The sequence below is a fragment of the Bos mutus genome, chromosome 12 (genome assembly GCF_027580195.1).
Source record: "Bos mutus isolate GX-2022 chromosome 12, NWIPB_WYAK_1.1, whole genome shotgun sequence".
NCBI lineage: Eukaryota > Metazoa > Chordata > Mammalia > Artiodactyla > Bovidae > Bos > Bos mutus.
This window is the reverse complement of record NC_091628.1, coordinates 2,457,234-2,479,498: the sequence shown is the minus strand read 5'-3', so window position 1 is coordinate 2,479,498 and position 22,265 is coordinate 2,457,234. Positions and strand designations below refer to the sequence as shown.

Sequence of the window (22,265 nt, the reverse complement as noted above, 5' to 3'; positions counted from 1 at the left end):
GCTTGGCTCAGACTCACACTCGTCCCAGGTGTTCGGAAGTGACCCCCGTGCAGGGAGCACCGTGCAGGCCACAGCGCGGGGCTTGGCAGAGCTGGGCTGCAGGGGTCCACGGGGCCGAGACTGCAGAGCTCCCAGCTTCTGAACGGAGGGTCTCATTACCCAGTCAAACAAACTAAACTCACAGCTGCAGAAATGACAATTCATAAAGCAAATTTCCAGTGACTTTCTAATTTTAAAATGATGCATTCAGTATGAAAACACTGTGACAAAGAGGCAAGTACGTTCAAATAAAAGGCATTATTTTCTATACCAACTTAAGACCCAGAATATGAAAATGTTTTCTATAAAAGCACAAACCTTTACTAGCTTTGTCCAAATGTCCCAAATCATGCACAAAATTCAGGATATCAGGATGCTTTTCTTCACATGTTTCCACAAGAAAATGAAGAAGTGTTGTTTTCTGATCTGCTGATTTTGTGTCCTTTAGCTAAACAGAAGGAGAGGGAGAAAAAATTACAGAGAATCAAAAATATTTTGATAATCTTTTTATTTAAATAACGTTAATCCTGTTTTTTTACAGATAAGAAATAAATCAGTTCTAAAACTAGTTAATGCTGTATTTGAAAAGCCAATGTTTAAACACTTGAAAAGCTACTTATCATATACTGTTCTTTGGTCTAAATCATTAATATTTCCCATAAAGAAAGAATAAGCTTAATTCAATCTAGTATGCAATATTTCATGGGGGGAAAATATATGGTAAAATGCTCAGGAAAACAGGACACCCTAAGAATCTATACAATATTAGCACTTAAAGCAGCCTCACACACTTGTTCATTTTTTCATTTGGCACATATTTATAGAATGCCTGCTAGATACTACAGGATTTGGAGATTCAGCAACAAATAAGCTGTTCCTCAGGAAGCCGTTTAGTGTAAAAAAAGGAAAATATACATTTCTTCCTATGTGACGAAGAGTATGGTAAAAATAATCACACAGTGTGCCTAGGAGGACAGGGTACCTGAACTGAACAGCAGTAGACAGGAAGTGGTATGTGGCTGCAGAAGCAAAGCAAAAACCTCAAAGGCACAGTAGCAGAGCATTTGAATAAGACCGAAGATGACGAAGAAAGTGGCACTTGAGAGGAGTCTAAGTGACTCCAGAATAAAAGTGTATGTTGGGGGGAGGGGGAAGTAGAGAGAGTAGAAAGAAATCTGAGAAGGAAAAAGCCAGAAAATTAAAATAAAGGCAGACCATTCTGCGGATAAAAAATTCTGATCCCTAAGAACCGGGAGGTTTTTAACTAGATGAGAGATAATCAGGCGTACATTTTAGAAAGATCCTTCTAGCACAATGTGGATAAAAGATTAGAACAAGGGTAAGCACAGACCAGGAAGAATGATTTTTAAAGCTGCAGTAATAATCCAGGCAGTGGAAGAAAACAGACTGCACTGCGGTAAGGCCTCTGGCATGAGATAAGGGGACGAGGTGGGCACGGACCGGCACGTGACGCCATTCACAGAAGCTGAACAGGGAGGGCGAGGAGAAAGGCCTGGCAGGGCAGAGGGAAAGGAATTGCTTCAGTTTCGGACAAGGGAGCTTGAAGCTTCTACTCAACATCTAAATGCAGACATTGGGAAAGGATGGAGATGTATGTAAGTGTATATTATATTTCATTTCTTAACTTATTTTTCATTATTGCTGACTAAGTTTTTCAGGCATGTTTTTCCTACTCATTTGTAAATATGAAATTTAAAAATGATACATACACTGTATATCTGTTTCTGTACTGCATGGACATCTATGCTTTACACAAAAAGACTGTAAGACAGGAAAGACAATTTTGCTCCCTAAGAACCAACTTTTTATCCCTTGAGGGTGATAAACTGTAGAGAGAATACTTAGAATTTAGGATTATGGCATCTGGTTCTATCACTTCATGGCAAAAAGATGGCGAAAATGTGGTAACAGTGTCAGATTTCCTTTTCTTGGGTTCCAAAATAAATGCAGACAGTGATTGCAGCCATAAAATTAAAGGATGCCTGCTCCTTGGACGAATAGCTATTACAAACCTAGACAGAGTATTAAAAAGCAAAGACATTTTTAATACCTTTGCCGACAAAGGTCCATATAGTCAAAGCTATGGTTTTTCCAGTAGTCATGTACAGATGTGAGAGTTGGACTATAAACAAAGCTGAGTGCCAAAAAATTGATGTTTTTGAATTGTGTGTTGGAGAAGACTCTTGAGATCCCTTGGACAGCAAGGAGATTAAAACAGTCAGTCCTACATGAAATCCGTCCTGAATATTTATTGGAAGGACTGATGCTGAAGCTGAACCTCCAATACTTTGCCCACCTGGTGTGAAGAAACTCATTGGAAAAGACCCTGATGCTTGGGAAGACTGAAGGCAGGAGGAGAAGGGGACGACAGAGGATGAGGTGGTTGGATGGCATCACCAACTTGATGGACATGAGTGTGAGCAAACTCAGGAAGATAGTGATAGACAAAGAAGCCTGTCATGTGATGGGGTCACAAAGAGTGGAACACGACTTAGCAACTGAACAACAACAACAATACTGAATTCTTCTATTCCCCACCTCCCTCTTTAAAGCGATGGCTGGAGAACACTCCTCCTCCTATGAACTTCCGGCTCTTGACTGTCACCAGTGTACTGCCTTCCTCATGCTCCATTCACGTGAGTCCAGACACATGGTCTGTGTGGAATGCTGATTAAAACAAGTGCCTGCAAGAGCTTCTAGCTCTGTTTGTGATGTAACTAAATGGCCAGCTATTTCAAGGATTGAAATATATCAAGAAATGTCTATGATCCAACAATAAGCAACTGGATCATTTTGATCTTTCCTCAAGAGTGATAAGATTTCAGAATTAGAATTCTGGTACATACTATAGGTTATGGCATCTACAAATTTAATAAATGTTAAGGATGTAGGCCAAATAGAGATTCAAATATATAGAGACAATCATAAAGACAACACACTGAGGGAGGAGGGTTCTATCCTGGCTGTACGGTTGACATCAGCAGGTTAGCAACTCCCATACAGGTCACCATCTATCATTTGAAAATATACTCACTGAATAATAAATAAGTAAAAGTCTCCCATTCCTCCAAAATCTGTATTTAACAATTATGAGCTTAAAAAAATACTCAAATTCCAAATTAGATTTGAAAATATACCTAATAAAAGATAAGAAGTTAAGAAACACAGATAAGTGACAATTTGTTCATAATGGATGAACTTAATAAACTACTAGTTGCTCGAAATTCCAGGACAGAGATTGTTCATTCAGTTCCTAACATTCTCAGGAAAAAGTGCACAATGCTGAGAAGGTATTCTTACTGCCTCAATTACTCTATTCCCTTCCTTCCTTCCCCCAAATCACGTAAAGAAAAAAAAAAAAGAAATCAAAAAACAAAAATATCCTTCCAGAAAGCATGTGAAAATGTATGAAAGCACAACAAAATACATGTATCACAGTCTTCACTTATGTGATCAATATTTTTTTTTACCTTTTGATAAACATTAAAAACAAAAAGGGCACACTCTATTTCTACTAATTATCCATCATACATGATCAGCAATTGAGCTAGAACAAGGAAAGCTTGAGAGACGATGCTAATTTTGTTAAAGAGAAAAACACAACTTGAACATAGTCTTTCCCTTGTAAAGAAAACGAAGCTAAAATATCTGCTTTAAAACGTTATTCTTAAGTTTAAGAAATATGCTTTATTTAAATTGTCACTAACATTGCTTGACAGGATTCCTTTGGTATCACTGTCAAGAAATTATCTTACTGATGAGTAATCATTACTGTTAAGGAGAATTTCTTATTTATATATTGCTTCTTAAAGGTACATTTAATGTGCTGTAGATGTCAAATAAACAAAAAGATGGATGGAGTTTCTTTAACCACTCTGTTCATTCCAAACAAAATAATGTTAAAAAGAGATCCTGTAATAAATCATGGCCTGGTTGTCAGTTGGGATAGAACACCTTTGTAGCTACAATGAAAGGTTTTGGAATATTTTTAAGGTATTCAGCACATATTTGGATGACATTTAAAAAACATTTCATTGTTTTAGTCACAAGGAAGAAAATACTCCAAATTAAAACTAAGCATCTTCTCGGTAATTTTCAGAATCCAAAGAACTACAACCCCTTATAATCCGAATAATGAAACTTTTATCTTAAGAATACTGTCAGATTTGTAACTGTTTCTCATTATATATGTTCCTGTACTCTAATTACATTATCAAGCTGGCACTGACTCTTGAGATGTTGTAGACATTGCTGAACACCAGGAAAATGAAAAAATTATGAGGGTCTGTAATGACTCCGCAAACATTCTAGAAGACCCTACCTTGTGAATAATGCAAACACTGAGGACAACAGCGGCCACTCTTGTTTGTGTGGCACTTACTAGGAGACAGGACTAGCCAAATACTGTAACACCAGTTAAGTGCTTACAACACACAACATCCCTATGAGGAAGCAGCTGGTATTATACTCATTATTAAGAGAGTACGAGAGACTGGAAAGATCACGCAGCACATCCCAGAACACACAGCTAATATGCAATAGAACCAAGATTTATTTGAACCCAATTCTATGTGAACCCAAAGCTCTTAGCCACTATAAAATACAGCTCTTCTACAAAATATTTAATCTAGATTACAGTCCATGGGGTTGCAAAGAGTTGGACACAAATGAACAACTAAGCACACACACACATACACAAACACGCACACAAACAATGCATCAAAAGAATCAAAATTCTCAGAAACACAGTGGTTAAAAATAGTAAGACAATAAAAGAACGCTAATGAATGCGACTTAAAATACGGAAACTCTGTAATATGTTAATTCTAGCCTGGAAAGCCTCTATACCTCTACCTTGAAATCTCTTCTAGTTCTGAAAGCATGGAATTCTTTCTACTGATCCATCTATAAAATTAATAAAATGCTACCTGAATTTTACCTCAAATGCAGAAGTGAAAAAAGTGAAAGTGTTAGTCACTCAGTTATGTCCAACTTGTTGAGACCATATGGATTTTACCCTGCCAGGCTCCTCTGTCCATGGAATTCTTCAGGCAAGATTACTGGAGTGGGTAGCCATTCCCTTCTCCATGGGATCTTTCCAACTCAGGGACTGAACTAGTGCGTCCTGCACTGCAGGCAGATTCTTTGCCATCTGAGCCACCAGGAAAGCTCAAAGTCTTTCCATATTGCTAACAGGATCAGTGCTATCAAAACACGATACCAACATGTGTGAATGAAACTATGAAGTTTCATATTTGAGAGACCTAGCCAAGTATATTTACTAACATCACATTCCGTCTTAAATCACCTGCAGAATAAAGTCCTTAGTATATCTTTGAAACAACACCTCTATACGTAAGTTCCATGTACCCACAAGTAAATGGATGTCTGAATATGAACTGCCAATGAATAGATCATAACTGCTCAGATATGAAGTTAAAAAAGTCAATGTCTAGGCCCACAATTACTAGGGAAACCAACTACAACTACAGAATGAACTATTCCCTGACATGTTTAAATGCACATTTAAAGAACAATCACTGTGTTGATTACACTTTTCAAAAATACTGTGTATCTCTCCAAAATAAATGGATATTTAAAATCTTAACATAAACAAGATGCTTTGGATCTTCTATGCCACTGCCACAACCATTAACACATGTAACAAAACTTTCATAATGATTTTAAAGAAGGTAAAGATAAACTATATTAGGTAAAACAGTTATTAAATTTATGGGCATTCACATATAAAAATAACTTATACCAATGATTGGTTTTCATTTTTAAATGACAAGAATTAAAACATTAAATAAGGAAGAAAATGCTTTCAATAATGTCAACTTCTATAATTAAACTAAATTTTTGCCATACCCTCACAGACACACTATCTCTTAATTATGTTTTAAACATACTTCTATTGGATTTTAGTGAGCATGAAAACCATTTTTGCATTTTAGTAAAATTTTATCTTGTTGGACTATTATATTGTTCGATCTTCTATTTACACTATCCCCTTATTCCACAATGAGATTCTAAAGAGATCAGTGTTCTTTAGTTAACATAAATGGATCAAATACATTAATTTTAAATGGGTTTTATCATGATTAATTTATTAACAGACTTTATATTTTAGAGCAGTTTCAGCTTTAAGACAAATTGAGGAAAACATACAGATTTTCCATATACTCTCTCCTCTACACATACAAATTCCTTTATCAATAACATTTTCCAGTAGTGATACATTTGTTAAATTGTATGTACCAATACTGATATTATTGATACATTATTATTAAGAATCAAACTTTATTTTGGACTCATTCTGTCTGTCAAAGTTGTATGGGTTTTGCCAAATGTATAATGTCACATATCTACCATTACAGAGTCACAGGGAATACTTTTACCACCCTGAAAAATTTCCTGTCCTCCACCTATTCATCCCTTCCTTCTTTCTCCTCCCACACAGCCCCTAGGAAATGCTGACCTTTTTACTATCTCCATAATTTTGTCTTTTCCAGAATGTCAGAGTTGGGGATAAGAGTATATAGGCTATTCAGATTAAGTTCTTTTATTTAATATTATACATTTATCCATGTTTTTTCTTGGATTAAGAGAATACTTTCTTTCAGATTTATTTATTTAATTTTCATTTTTTGGAAATAAAGCCTGTCACTGTTTCCACTTTTTCCATATCTTTTTGCCATGAAGTGATGGGACTGGATGCCATGATCTTAGTTTTCTGAATGCTGAGTTTTTAAGCCAGCTTTTTCACTCTTCTCTATTACCCTCCAAGAGGCTCTTTAGTTCTTCTTCACTTTCTGCCATAAGGGTGGTGTTATCTGCATATGTGAGGTTATTAATACTCAAGCCAGCAATCTTGATTCTAGCTTGTGCTTCCTCCAGCCCAGCGTTTCTCATGATGTACTCTGCATGTAAGTTAAATAAGCAGAGTGACAAATATACAGCCTTGACATACTCCTTTTCCTATTTGGAACCAGTCTGTTGTTCCATGTCCAGTTCTAACTGTTGCTTCCTGACTTGCATACAGATTTCTCAAGCGGCAGGTCAGGTGGTCTGGTATTCCCACTTCTTGAAGAATTTTCCACAGTTTGTTGGGATCCACACAGTCAAAGGCTTTGGTATAGTCAATAAAACAGAAGTAGATGTTTTTTTGGAACTCTCTTGCTTTTTGGATGATCCAGCAGATGTTGGCAATTTGATCTCTGGTTTCTTTGCCTTTTCTAAATCCAGGTTGAACATCTGGAAGTTCACGGTTCACGTGCTGTTGAAACCTGGCTTGGAGTATTTTGAGCATTATTTTACTAGTGTGTGAGATGAGTGCAATTGTGCACTACTTTGAGCATTCTTTGGCATTGCCTTTCTTTGGCATATGAATGAAAACTGATGTTTTCCAGTCCTGTGGCCACTGCTGAGTTTTCCAAATTTGCTGGCATATTGAGTGCAACACTTTCACAGCATCATCATTTAGGATCTGAAATAGCTCAACTGGAATTCCATCACCTCCACTAGCTTTGTTCACAGTGATGCTTCCTAAGGCCCACTTGACTTCGCATTCCAGAATGTCTGGCTCTAGCTGAGTGATCACACCATCGTGATTATCTGGGTCATTAAGATCTTTTCTTTTTTTTTTTTTTTTTTTATCTCTAAGCACAGTGGAGGAATCTGAGGCTGTCAGCTTCAGAGACAGGGAGTTTGACAGAACAGGAATTCTGGTTTTGAAAGCGGGGAGAGGACAGCACATGAGCAGCACATTGACTCTTCATGAACAAAGCCACCTGGGTTTTATAATTCTAATAAAGGGAATATTCTAATTTTAAGAGCAACTGAGAAAACAAAGGTAATATGAATAATTTATCAGAAACACTATTTAGTAAAGCTAATTAATTATTTCTTGGAAAATGCTATAGATTAAATATGTTAATGAGTAACTCCGATAGAGTTAAGCAGTCTAAGGAATTTCACACTGCTTTGGAAGTCAGATTTTTCACAGACTTAATTGGCTGGATGTGTGGCATTTGTTATCTTCAAGTCTTTGGCCAGAAACTGCTTTATTTTCAAAGGATGCCAAAACTTACTGGGGTGGCTTTCCAATCCGATAGCAAATAAATATTCTTCTAAAATCCTTCTGAAAAACCAAATGCCGTTGGAACAATGGGTTTGTTTGACAAAGGTCTTTCTTAAAAATAACTTCAGATAGTAAAGGAAAAGGTGATATATACAAGAATTAAGATTTCACAAAAAAAGATGGTGAGTGGTAACCTGTGTGACTATGACAAGCTTGCAGAATATAAACCACATGTAACAGGTAGAGGGATTTGCTTCCTGCTCTTCATAATCATTGAAACTCTGCTTTCTAAGATCAAGTCCTGAAAAATAACTCAGGATACTGACCATCAACTTATTTCAGTTGCACCGTGTCACTGAGCTTCATACTCCTTTCACTCATTTTCTTCACTTTCAGAAGAGTGTTCAGCGTGGCACCAAAGAAAAGCATCAGTTTTGGGGAATATTTTCACCACTCATCCTTAAGTGAGGAAATAGAGTTGTTTCGTTTTTGTTTTGCTCTCATATTGGTTAGGTTTAGCTTTTGCATGTTTGTTGGATGGTTGGTTCCAGGCCACCTATAAGGGATTGTTCATTCTGGGGTAAGTCGGGCAGAAGACAGATAAAATGATTCTCGGTTCAGTCTGAACATTAAAGATCACCTGTGGGATCTTTTTGAAGATGCCACTCATCAGGATCCGCATCCACGCCTGCTGAAGTACCTGATCTGACGCGAGGCTGACACATTGCTAATTGTAAAGGGCGCTGTGGGGTGAGAACTGAAGCCCTGAAGGAGCTGTGCACAGAGATCACTTCAAGAGATCACTCACAACAGCTGGCAAAGGCACCAAAGAATGAAGAGACTAAACACATTTCTAAAAACTCTCCCCATCACAGCTTTGGTGAAATTATCCGACTTTTGGTTAGTCTATGCTTATAAAAGAAACATACAGACCAAATAAGAATTTCACGCACTTGAAAAGGTAACAGACAAAATTCAAACTGGCCTGCCACCATTGCATTTAATATCTAACTCCCGATACCAACCATCCCATTATTACATATGCTTTGATAGCTTCACCTCTGAAATGAATTAATTGAACATTCTACTGCCACTGATAATAGGAAATTTCCTATAAGTGACAATATGGATAAATTTATAGATAAATCAACAGTGATGTTTTTCTGTAATCCCTCCCCTCCAACTAACAACACTACATAAACTGATATAACTTCTTATAACCAGTAAACTCTTCCAAAACTTATATTTACTATCCCAGTACAGGTAGTCAGTTTAGCTACCTAGAACAACAGCTCCATCATTCAATTGTACTGATTAGGATGATTCATTATTTAGAAATCAAACATTTTAGCAGACATCAGTAATATATACAAGCATGTTATAATCATTGTTTCTGAATTGACAACATCTTTTCAAAAACAAGTTAAAATCATCTCATATATTTGATATGGTGTTGAGTTTGATGGTTGAGTCAACCCCCTTTTTCTAGAATACTGACTTACCTGGCTCCACACAGATTCTCTAAAATTACTAATTTTAGCACCAACAACATATACATATTTCTAGGTGGGCATTTTGGTCAGACAAGCACCTACCTGATTGCTGATTGGATTTCTAAGGATACAAATTTGCATTTAGTCAAGAGCAGGTCCGGATAAAAGAATGTAATCTCAAACTGCTTATTAACAGATGATACATCTGTACTTTTCAGTTATAGTAATGCTATCCCTAGTTTAAGCAAAATGGTATAAGTGCCTTGCTTTCTGATGGCTTGGCTTTTTAAAAGGATAAACATCAGACTATATAGAAGAATGGAGAGAGTGCTTGTCATTCGTAAAATCCTCCAAAGATATTACTTAAATTTGGATAATAAGCAGTTTGAGATTATTATATTTTATTCAGGACCTGCAGTACTCTTGCTTCGGAAATTCCATGGACAGAAGTGCATGGCAGGCTACAGTCCACAGGGTCTCAAAGAGTCGAACATGACTGTAACTAAATAGCAGCAGAAGCAGCATCTCACTATCAGGGCTCTCTTAGAGTGTTACCCTGTAACACGCTCTGAGTACATATTTGCAAGGGAAGGGGGTGGCTGATGGGGGGGAGATGTTTCTAAAAGAAAGATCTTCATGACATTGATTTTTTTCATTTGCTATTTAAAAGAACACTGCTCGACATCCTATGTTCCATTTATAATGAAATTCAGGCAAAATTTCGCATGAAGTGCAGCCTTGGCTAATAAGAGAAATTAAAATATTTAGTTCACAAAGTCTCATGACCATGTTCTGCACTTCACTTTTTCCATCAGAAAGCCTCAAGCCTACCACCTACTTTAATTTACACTTACATCTTAATACATTCTAGTCTATGGTTACTTTATGTCTCAAATTTTATCTTTATATTTATCACAGACCCTATCAAATCTTTGGGTAAAAGAAAGTAAAATCTTTTCTTTCTGAACTCATTTATTATGGTTCAGTTCAGTTGCTCAGTTGTGTCCAAATCTCTGTGACCCATGAACTGTAGCACTCCAGGCTTCCCTGTCCATTACCATCTTCCAGAGACTGCTCAAACCCATGTCCATTGAGTCACTGATGTTATAGTTTTATTGTAATATAGTTTATCATAATATAAATTATAATATAGTTCATTAGTCATCTCAATCAAAGATATAAAAGAAGATAATATAGTCCCTAAAACCAAATTACAATGCATATAGAATTCACTATTCATGTATTTATCTCTGAACAATGCAAAGTTAACAATTTAACTTTCCACACACTTAAGCTAAATTTATAAAGCACACTTAAAAGTAAAGACTTTGGATATAGAATATTAAATGGCATATAATTACCCAGCATGTTTGAACAGATTAAAATATTACCCTGTCTTTCTACTGTCAAATAAATATGGAATTCCTTGTATGGGGCTTATCATCAAAGCAAATGCTTCATGCTCAGTGTGAAAATTCAATCACAATTGTCAAAGATCAAGCTGCTACTTCTGATAACAAACATGATGAGATACCATCTTGTTCAATATATGCTTTCAACTTGACATGTAGGCTAATAAAAAATATGAAGTTGTAGTATTTATTTTGTTTCTTGTACAACAGAAGGCTCCTAACAGGGAAGATCAAAATATCCAGTAACACTGACTGAAAATATAGTCAACCCTATTATCTGGAGACAGATTAACAGGTTTATAGCTTGACTACAGTAAAATATTAGCAGCAGGCACTGTATTTGCAAAGGGTTTTAAATCATTATGCATCAGCAACTGTGTATCAATATGAGAGGATATCTGTTTTCAACCACATAACAACACTGTCTTTACATAACACTGAATGTACTGCTTTGTGCACTGCTATCCATTCAACAGCTATTTATTCAGCATTTACTACGGACCAAGCACTACACGAGGCACTTCCTCTTCGTTAATCAGACCTAACCTCTTGTCTCCACCTCTCTTTGAAGGAAGGCATGAGGGAAGGCATGTGGTCAGCTTCTTGTGAGCTGGTCATTGTTCCGAGATACACAATCTGAAGCCAGAACAGACGCTCAGCAGTTTGAAGCAAACTCCAGTAGTTTCCACGTGTGGACTCAACTTCTCTGCCATCTCACCCCCAGCCCTATTTTACTTCCTTTCTTCTCAGGGGAAGCTTGAACTGGCAATCTTGCTTGCCTCCTTGCCCTTCAGACTCCAAACTCATAATCACCATGCCTTCCCAATTCCTAGATGTTCCTTAAACATGGACACTTCCCGCCATCCCCTCTACCCCTTTGCAACTACCTTAGTCAGACCTCCATCATCTCAGAGCACAGTGACCATTTCATAGTGGACCCTCAAATATATGTAAAATATATAAAGAAGGCAGCTTCAAGCAGATGCCTTTTAAGACACTGAGGTAACAGAGACTGTTGTTTGTGGTTTAGTCACTGAGTCGTATCTGATTTTTGCAACCCCAAGAACTGTAGCCCACCAAGCTCCTCTCTCCATGGGATCTCCCAGCCAGGAATACAGGAGTGGGTCACCATCGCCTACTCTAGAAACTAGAGATAGGAAACACCAAAATCAGCCTGAACTCATCTCTCTTTTGAGCAACAGTTTCAAACACGTCAGTAGCAAGGAATTATCTTTGAATCCTCCCTTTTTCCTCTTCCATCCCCAGCTATCCTCTCAGCTCCATTTCCCCTGGTGCCCTCATAGGTTATGTGACACAGGTCAGCCAATCACTGAGTCTCTCCCCACTATAATCCCCTAACCCAACGCTGTCCAATACAATAGTGATGGAAACGTGCTATACTTACGCTGTCTGCATGTATGGACACTGACTCACTTGAAACATGCTAAGTGTGACTGAGGAACTAAAAATTTTTAAGTTTACTTAAATAGTAATTGACTGAAATTTGAAAAGTCATATATGGCTAATGGTGACAGTACTGGAAGGTGCAGCTTGCCTTTCTTCCATCCTGCTGCTACAATTATCTTCCTGGAAGACAGATGATAACATCACTTGATCTACAGAACATGCCTTCATAAAGCCTTTACCATACGGCATGACACCTAAGCTCTTCATCATTGAGACCAGCTTATTATTTCATTTCTATTTTCTCCACTCCTCCTCCATCCAAAAGGGAAAGTGTGAGTCGCTCAGTCATGTCTGACTCTTAGCAACCCCATGGACTGTAGTCCACCAGGCTCCTCTGTCCATGGAATTCTCCAGGCAAGTATACTGGAGTGGGTTGCCATTTCGCTCTTCAGGGGATCTTCCTGATCCAGGGATCGACCCCAAATCCCCAGCATTGCAGGCAGATTCTTTACCATCTGAGCTACCAGTGAAGCCCCTTCAACAATAACTGATCACTTGGTATACTCACACATGCCATGATATAACCCTTTATATGAACTGTTGATGCTTTTTTAGAATGCTTTTTCCTCTCAGGGAACACCCACTCATCCTTCCAGATCCAGCTCAAATTCCTGCTCCTTTCCGACTGAGTAACTGCCCTCCCTTAGTCTAGCTAGCCGTTCTCTCTTAACTCTGCTACCATAACTTTAGTATACAGGTCCACTGAAATATTTAAGTATGCTTAATGGCTTACATATGAAAAATATGAATTCCATGTATCCCAGGTAAATATTAATCATATACACAAAATGAAATGATGAGGACAAGTGTTTTACACAGGAGTAAGCACTCTATAAATATGCAGTCTTTAACACATGTCTTATGAATCCCATCTTAATTCTTGCTAGGGATCTTCACTGAACATAGCAGGCTAAGAAAACACGGAGAGAAGAGTGAAAAGATGGATATGGGAGAGGAGAAAAGTTCACAAGGCACTGCTACCAAAAGGAGGCATAAGCCAGGGGAATCGTGCAAGAAAAGCCAGGAAAGCACCAAGAGACTAACCATTCAGTAACCCACAGCTAAAGCTGAGCGTGTTTCTCACCTCCCCTATCAAACTGGCAATAACAATAATCAAATTCCTTAATCAGGGAGTGTAGATGTGACCAGGTCAAGAATAAGAGAAAGCTTTTCTTGTGCTGTGTAACTGAGAAGAATTTGGTGTAAGCAGATCAATAAAGCACTATTACTATGGCCCGCTTCTTAGAGCTCTGCTATATAAAACACTGAATGGATTTGCTCTAAGAAAATTTAACCTACAGAAAAAACTGAAGGGAAAAAAACCTCTAAACTTACTAAATTTTCATCTCCTCCAACATTATATTTAAATAGAAATATCTCAAAATCATTAATGACTTCTGAGTTATGTTTATTCCTAATATGACTTTCCTTTTATATAAAGCAGTCTCAATTTACTTTCCCTTTCGTCAGCTTTCAAAAAAGAAAAATGCAAAGAAATATTTAAATAGCCAAAGGTAAAAATTTTAGTGGCAATCACAAGCAATTCTCAATATATATACTGTTATATGCAGGTATTTATATTGAATGAATATTAGGCTTAAATAATATTTTGATGTTCCATTTCATTCAGTTTGAGAAGCCATAGATTTACAACACAATCTTGCTATTAAACAAAAATCCTTCATTTGAATTTGCAGATCAGAGATAAGTAATATTTGGATTTAGTTCAGAGGTTGAGTAAATTAGCTCAGTTCACTCTGGGTTTGGGTTGATGGTTCAGTTTAAGTTATTGACAATGAGCATATCAAATTAAAGAATAAATAATGCAGTCAGGGCTGACATTTAAGAATAAGTGTTCAGAGGGAGGTGATATATATGTATAATTATGGCTGATTTGAGCTGTTGTATTGCAGAAACCAATACCACATTGTAAAGCAATTTTCCTCCAATTAAGAAATAAATTGGAAAAACAAATAACAAACTCACTTTACAGAGAGAGCTAAGGTTAAATCCAAAGGTTTGTGCATTCCGGGAGCCAGCATTCATGTAGTTTCCCATTAGCAACACCAGTTCCAGCAACTTGCTGAAGCCCCTGCTCTTCTTGATCTCTTCACAGGCAGCACTGACAGCCATGATGTCAGGTTTGATGTTGTTCACCTGCTCTTCAAACTGAAGCTTAAAGAGAATAGCACTGAGCCGTGGCCGTAGTCTCTTCACATTGCTCATCTGATTAAAGAGAAAATAGCAGATTTCCTTTAAAATGCATGGTATACTTTAGTACTGTGTGGCTGCAAGTAATCTGGGATGATTTATTGGTATGACAGTACGGAAGAAGCAATATGTCCCCTAAAACTGATAGCGGGAAGAGAGAAAAACCCTGCATGTTTTTGTGAAGAATCCAGAGTCATCCCTCAAAGAAAAAATTAACAATTTAAATGCTTGTTGAAAAGAAAGCTTCAGTTAAGTGACAAAGTTTAACTGAGAAATAAAGTACACATAATTTTTTAAAAAACAATTTTTAAAAGGTAACAGGATACAGATGCAACAAATTACAGAGCATTCATACATAGCACTGCTTTAATTTTTGTTCAATACTGAAAATGCTGGGTATGACCAGCATTTATTTAACAGATTAATTTAACAGATTCAGACAGGTCTAAAGAGGGTTTGTTTTCTTCAAAGAGCAACTGTTGTCTGCAAGAACCGTGCTGACTAACAGTGTGTGTTAGATCGAGGGACAGTAAATAGGTCTCAATTTGTGCTAAACTGACTTCCTTCAGAAACACAGGGCTGCAGAGTGACACCCACCACGGGCTTGGGGCAGTTAGAGCTGGGAAGCGCGCAGAGCAGGAGCCCAGCGGCGGCCACAGTCGGCCACGCACACGAGAGGCGCAGTCGGACTCGGGCTCCTGTCCTGGGTGTGAGAGAGGCTGAGAGCATCGCAAAGAACAAGGGGCTAGAGGGCCAGCAAGCTCCGGCCTTCAATCTACCCCCAAACCACATCCAAGCAACACACGAGGAAGGAGCCGGAGGACTTGGGATGTACATTGTTTAAGTTACATGTGAATTCTTTGACCAAACATATTAGAAATTTGAGACAAAGCAGATTGATGGTGCAGCAGTACCAAAACCAGTGAACTTCAATAACAATCATAAACATCAGTATTTTGAGGCAAGGTCAAGGAAAAAACAGTGACAGAATATAAGATTAAAATAGGAAAGAGTTGTGTTTGTCACAGACCCTAAAGGAAAAGCTAAAAAAAAAAAAAAAAAAAAGTCATGTGAAGCTTATAGGATTTCATTAAGGAGACAGAAAGCTATCTGCTCATAATATAATGACTGTTATTTAAAATAAAATATACCGTACAAAAGCCTGAACTTATTAGACTCCAACAGGACACTACAGATACCACCTTACTAACACAGAAAGATAACCCAGTTAACTCATCTAACAAAACTGGAGCAATAAAGAGTTCTCAGGAGATACCTCTGAGAGAGTATCTTCAGATGAACCGAACTCTCAGAGTTACTACTTTCTCAGCAAATAATTTAAATATCTAATGTACATATAGTATTCTCCCACCCATTTGACCTGTTAAATGTTTACGTGTATACAATCAAGATTCTAAAACCTAAACTAATACAGTTATTAAGAAGTCCCTCTACAAAGTACTCTAAGGAATGTCTTAAAATTCCTTGATTCCAAGCAATGTCTTCAAGTTCCCATATAGAGAAAATATTTTCTCCTAGAAGGATAGAAATTGTAAGCTCAAAAGGGACATTTTTTTAAAGTATGGGAAATATTACTAATTATAGAATGACTCTAGTAATAAAAATAAATTTTAGAAAGACAAAGTGAGGCCTTCTTAGGATACTCATTCTTAGTGGGCACAAATCATTGTTTGGATGTTGTATGCCTTAGCACAGAAAGTAGATATAAGCTGTGATTACTTCTCATAAAGTCATTTCATTTGTTATACAATGTTTCCAAATGGACTTACTTACCTGGAATTTGTATCCTTATTTAAATATTACAAATTTACTATTTGTACATAACTATATTGTACTGGACCATTCTGTATGATACTCTATTCAGTCAGTTCAGAACACTTCAGTCACTCAGTCGTGTCCGACTCTTTGAGACCCATGAATCGCAGCACTCCCTGTCCATCACCAACTCCCGGAATTCACTCAGACTCACATCCATCGAGTCAGTGATGCCATCCAGCCATATCATCCTCTGTCGTCCCCTTCTCCTCCTGCCTCCAATCCCTCCCAGCATTAGAGTCTTTTCCAGTGAGTCAACTCTTCGCATGAGGTGGCCAAAGTATTGGAGTTTCAGCTTTAGCATCATTCCTTCCAAAGAAATCCCAGGGCTGATCTCCTTCAGAATGGACTGGTTGGATCTCCCTGCAGTCCAAAGGACTCTCAAGAATCTTCTCCAACACCACAGTTCAAAAGCATCAATTCTTTGGCCCTCAGCCTTCTTCACAGTCCAACTCTCACATCCATACGTGACCACTGGAAAAACCTTAGCCTTGACTACATGGACCTTTGTTGGCAAAGTAATGTCTCTGCTTTTGAATATGCTGTCTAGGTTGGTCATAACTTTCCTTCCAAGGAGTAAGCGTCTTTTAATTTCATGGCTGCAGTCACCATCTGCAGTGATTTTGGAGCCCAAAAAAATAAAGTCTGACACTGTTTCCCCATCTATTTCCCATGAAGTGATGGGACCAGATGCCATGATCTTCGTTTTCTGAATGTTGAGTTTTAAGCCAACTTTTTCACTCTCCTCTTTCACCTTCATCAACAGGCTTTTTAGTTCCTCTTCACCTTCTGCCATAAGGGTGGTGTCATCTGCATATCTGGGGTTATTGATATTTCTCCCGGCAATCTTGATTCCAGATTGTGCTACTTTTAATTTAGTCTTCAGAACAATAAGACATACAAGGGAGCAGTCACACGCACACATATGGTTATAGCCATTCAGAAGGGGTATTATGGACCCACAGCCATCTCTGCTTTCAGCCTATGCCCTCAGTAATGATTATAAAGTCAGGTATTTGGTACTTTGCTGTAAATAAGAACCATGAAACTAAAAGACACTTGCTCCATGGAGGAAAAGCTATGACCAACCTAGAAAACGTATTAAAAAGCAGAGAAATCGCTTTTCCAACAAAGGTCCATCTAGTCAAACTATGGTTTCTCCAGTAGTCATGTACAGACATAAGAGTTGGACTTTAAAGAAAGCTGAGATCTGAAGAACTGATGCTTTTGAACTGTGGTATTGGAGAAGACTCTTAATGCTGAAGCTCCAATACTTTGGCCACCTGATGTGAAGAACTGACTCACTGGAAAAGACCCAGAGGTGGGAAAGATTGAGGGCGGGAGAAAAAGGGGACGACAGAGGATGAGAGATGGTTAGATGCAATCACTGAGCTGCTGTTTATGGGGTTACAAAGAGTAGGACATGACTTAAGAGACTGAACATGAACAAAAACAACAATAAACAAGGAAAGAATTCTTTAATACCTGATGCAAAATATTATTTTTGCAAAATTTTATATATATATTAATTTTAACATATATTAATATACTACCTCATGTGCAAATAGAAAAAAGACTACCTAAAAGCCTATATTAAACTACCCCAAAGTTTGTTAAAGCTTTCCTGCTGACAAGCTCACCATATGTAGCCAGTACAAAGTAATTAATTTTCCTAGAAAAATATAACCTAGATTTATATGAGTAATGAGTCTACCTGGCACTAGGGACAGGTTCCTTGAAAAAATAAAGTCTGTGATGTAATGCAGGGAAAAGTGCTATGAGTTTATGGAAAGTCCCAACAAAGCAAAGTCAGGAAGAATAATGTAAACAGATCTTTTAACACTTTTTGTAATTAGATGTCTTTTTCATATTGTTTTTTTCCTCCCAAATTTGAAAAGTTAGTATCTTGACTGAAAATAAACAAATGCATTTTAGTGAACAAAATTACCATATTGGAAAGGCACTTGAGAAATCACCAGAACTTGAGCCTGTTTATAGTCTACCGTTCAGCCTACACTGATGCCCCAGACCAAATGGCTTTCCCTTTTATTTAAAAGAAAGAAAAGACCTCAATGAAACCTAATGTTGTAAGACCTAAATCTTGTGATCTACAAAGATAACAGCAGTTATTTTTCTTATTGGTCAAATCAAAGTCTAGTTCTTCAGATGGGATCAAAGAAAAAGGTTAAAAATTTAAAAATAAATTTTTTTTAAATCCTGAGGGTTTCTTCAGCCCTTCAAACTGGACATCTGCACTCTGGTTTTCTTCCTCAAAAATTTATCTGCCAAAGACTAGACTGGATGGAGAAATGGAGAGCTATGATGCTCAAAAAATATTCTCAAAGCTAACAGAAAGTCATTAAAAAAAAGGAAAGACTATTATAAAACTTAACTATAAGACAGCAAATAATTAGAAGGTTAGAACAAATTAGAATTCATTTTTTCCAGAGGCATCCTTTACATTTTTTACTACAGGGTCTTAGCAATGTAAACTCACAGCACCAAAATCTGATAACACTGAGTTATACTTTGGAGATCAAACTAAAGGCATAAAAAAGAAAGTAAAAATGTTTTGATTTTACTACTATTTTTTGAAGGCAGGGAGCAGTGCTCTGGCAACCACCCCATCACATGACCATAGACGTCACATACCAGAATGAAAACACCTAAGAACAGAGACTGGATAAAATCGAAAGCAATATCCAGAAAACAAAGAGTAATTTTTATTTCAAGATTTTGTTCACTGCAACATTTGTATGGTTGGAGCAGGTACAAAGTAAGACAAAAAGACCTTTAGAAAATCAATGAACCAACAAGCATTGACTGGGTGCCCACTCAGTGCTGTGAGCGGCACAGAAGTCGTGGTTGCTGCCCTTGTGTCATCAAATTCTTGCCATCTGTCTGAAAGGGCAAAAAGGAGGAAAAGTCTTCCAGGAGATATAATCTCCCATAATCTCATTATGGTTATGTTTTTCACATATAATTTTAATTTTATCTATTATTTCATGGGGGAGAAAAACAGAATCTATTTGACATTTTTATACCAACTACATTTAACACCATATCTGGTCCTCTTTATTCAGTTTCTTTTACAAACATGGTATTTCAGGAGCAAACTTTTTCAAAACTTGTTGGGTTTTCCCACTTCTTGCCTGCAGCCTTGCACAGGCACACCTCACAAGAAGTTTGAGAACACACTCCATATCTTGTTGTAAGTTGTTGTAAGACTAATTAATCATTCATTTAACTTTCTAACATAAGCAACGTGCTGACTGAAAAGCTACTAGCTTGAGTCTGAATTAATTTATCAATACTGCTTTAAACCTTTACTTTAGACACTTTCTAAATACATAATTATAAGGAACAATGGGACAGTGTTTCTGGAAAGTTAAATGACTCCTGCAAGGTCACAGGGCCAGAGGGCATGAGTCTAGAGCTAACTTGCTGTCAACTAACTGTGCAAGACACTCAGAGCATCATAACATGAAAGTTAACAACTGCAACTTAAAAGCCATCTGATACTCAAACTACTTCTACCGTATTTTCCTACGGACAAGAACACACTTTAATTTCCCCATAGCAGTTATTAGATAAAACACTATGGAGACGAGATACCCTGTTGTGAGCTCTGCCTGCTACTCTTCACATTCCATTCTTTCCTTCTGGGTATACCCAACTACCCTATATATTTTCAGATCCACTTTTACTGTCCCGATACTGCACTGGCCACTCACATTTTCACACTAGCTAAGTCTTCCACTCCCTGTAAGACAGGTGTGAGAAGTAAGGAGAAGGTGAAAAAAACAAGTGGATCTTTGCGAAAGACAAGACTATAAAAAACGACACAGGGATGGGAGGAAAGTGCCATCTGAGAAGGAAGAAGGTCTAACAAGAGACTAAGATCCTTCAGAAGGGGTTTAGAACTTGATTTTCCTAAGCAAACTATATGAAAAATATCTACCTTTTACTGTTTAGCTGGCCAATATTTTCATGATCTCCAGAATCCTCAGAATAAAAAAAAAAAAAAAAGTTCATTGCACTTCAGGAAAGGCATCAAAAACATAGCTATTCAAGTGCCTTATTCCTGGATAGTGCTCAGACTATCAAGACTGTTCTTTTTTTTTTTTTTTTTTCCTTCTCTAATTTTATTTTATTTTTAAACTTTACATAATTGTATTAGTTTTGCCAAATATCAAAATGAATCTGCCACAGGTATACATGTGTTCCCCATCCCGAACCCTCCTCCCTCCTCCCTCCCCATACCATCCCTCTGGGCCGTCCCAGTGCACCAGCCCCAAGCATCCAGCATCATGCATCGAACCTGGACTGGCAACTCGTTTCCTACATGATATTTTACATGTTTCATTGCCATTCTCCCAAATCTTCCCACCCTCTCCCTCTCCCACAGAGTCCATAAATATTGGAAATAAAAGCAAAAATAAACAAATGGGACCTAATTAACCTTAAAAGCTTCTGCACATCAAAGGAAACTATTAGCAAGGTGAAAAGACAGCCTTCAGAATGGGAGAAAATAATAGCAAATGAAGCAACCGACAAACAACTAATCTCAAAAATATACAAGCAACTCCTACAGCTCAACTCCAGAAAAATAAATGACCCAATCAAAAAATGGGCCAAAGAACTAAATAGACATTTCTCCAAAAAAGACATACAGATGGCTAACAAACACATGAAAAGATGCTCAACATCACTCATTATCAGAGAAATGCAAATCAAAACCACTATGAGGTACCATTTCACACCAGTCAGAATGGCTGCGATCCAAAAGTCTACAACTAATAAATGCTGGAGAGGGTGGAGAAAAGGGAACCCTTTACACTGTTGGTGGGAATGCAAACTAGTACAGCCACTATGGAGAACAGTGTGGAGATTCCTTAAAAACTGGAAATAGAACTGCCTTATGATCCAGCAACCCCACTGCTGGGCATACACACTGAGGAAACCAGAAGGGAAAGAGACACGTGTACCCCAATGTTCATCACAGCACTGTTTATAATAGCCAAGACATGGAAGCAACCTAGATGTCCATCAGCAGATGAATGGATAAGAAAGCTGTGGTACATATACACAATGGAGTATTACTCAGCCATTAAAAAGAATACATTTGAATCAGTTCTAATGAGGTGGATGAAACTGGAGCCTATTATACAGAGTGAAGTAAGCCAGAAGGAAAAACATAAATACAGTATACTAACGCATATATATGGAATTTAGAAAGATGGTAACAAGACTGTTCTTTTAAATAAATGTGCCCTTATGGTAATAAAACTGATAAGCTAAAGTTATTTTTTAAACTATACAACAGCAAAGTACACATGGCATTTTTTTTTACATTTTGCCATAGGAACAAGATAAAGCCAAGAATTATACAAAAAATATTAAAAGGATAAAACGTATATTCCTTCAGCTCATCAAGAAATAGACAATTGCTATAGACATCAGATATGCTTTCTCTTTTTGTACAAATGCTTATCAATTCTGGACCACTAAGGATTTCACAGCAGGTCCAAACGAGTTCTGCAGATACTCAGGATCTGCAAGTTGTGAAGTTAAGAGAGCGAGAGGTTTCTTATTTAATTTGGCAGTCTTAGCAAAACCCTCTTCACACATAAGTTTCATATCTGATGAATTAAAAAGCTGGCATAACACCCAGAACCATTCTGGTATCTTAAATTCATTCAC

General features: G+C 37.4%; 1 protein-coding gene across 1 annotated transcript in view; it reads right to left on the bottom strand.

The window, feature by feature from the left end:
• The window catches only part of DIAPH3 (diaphanous related formin 3), a 561,965-nt gene that overhangs the window by 234,919 nt on the left and 304,781 nt on the right, over positions 1–22,265 (bottom strand). Inside the window, 2 exon segments of the mRNA XM_070380219.1 lie at positions 358–487; positions 14,502–14,741. Of these exon segments, the coding sequence (XP_070236320.1) occupies positions 358–487; positions 14,502–14,741 (370 nt within the window).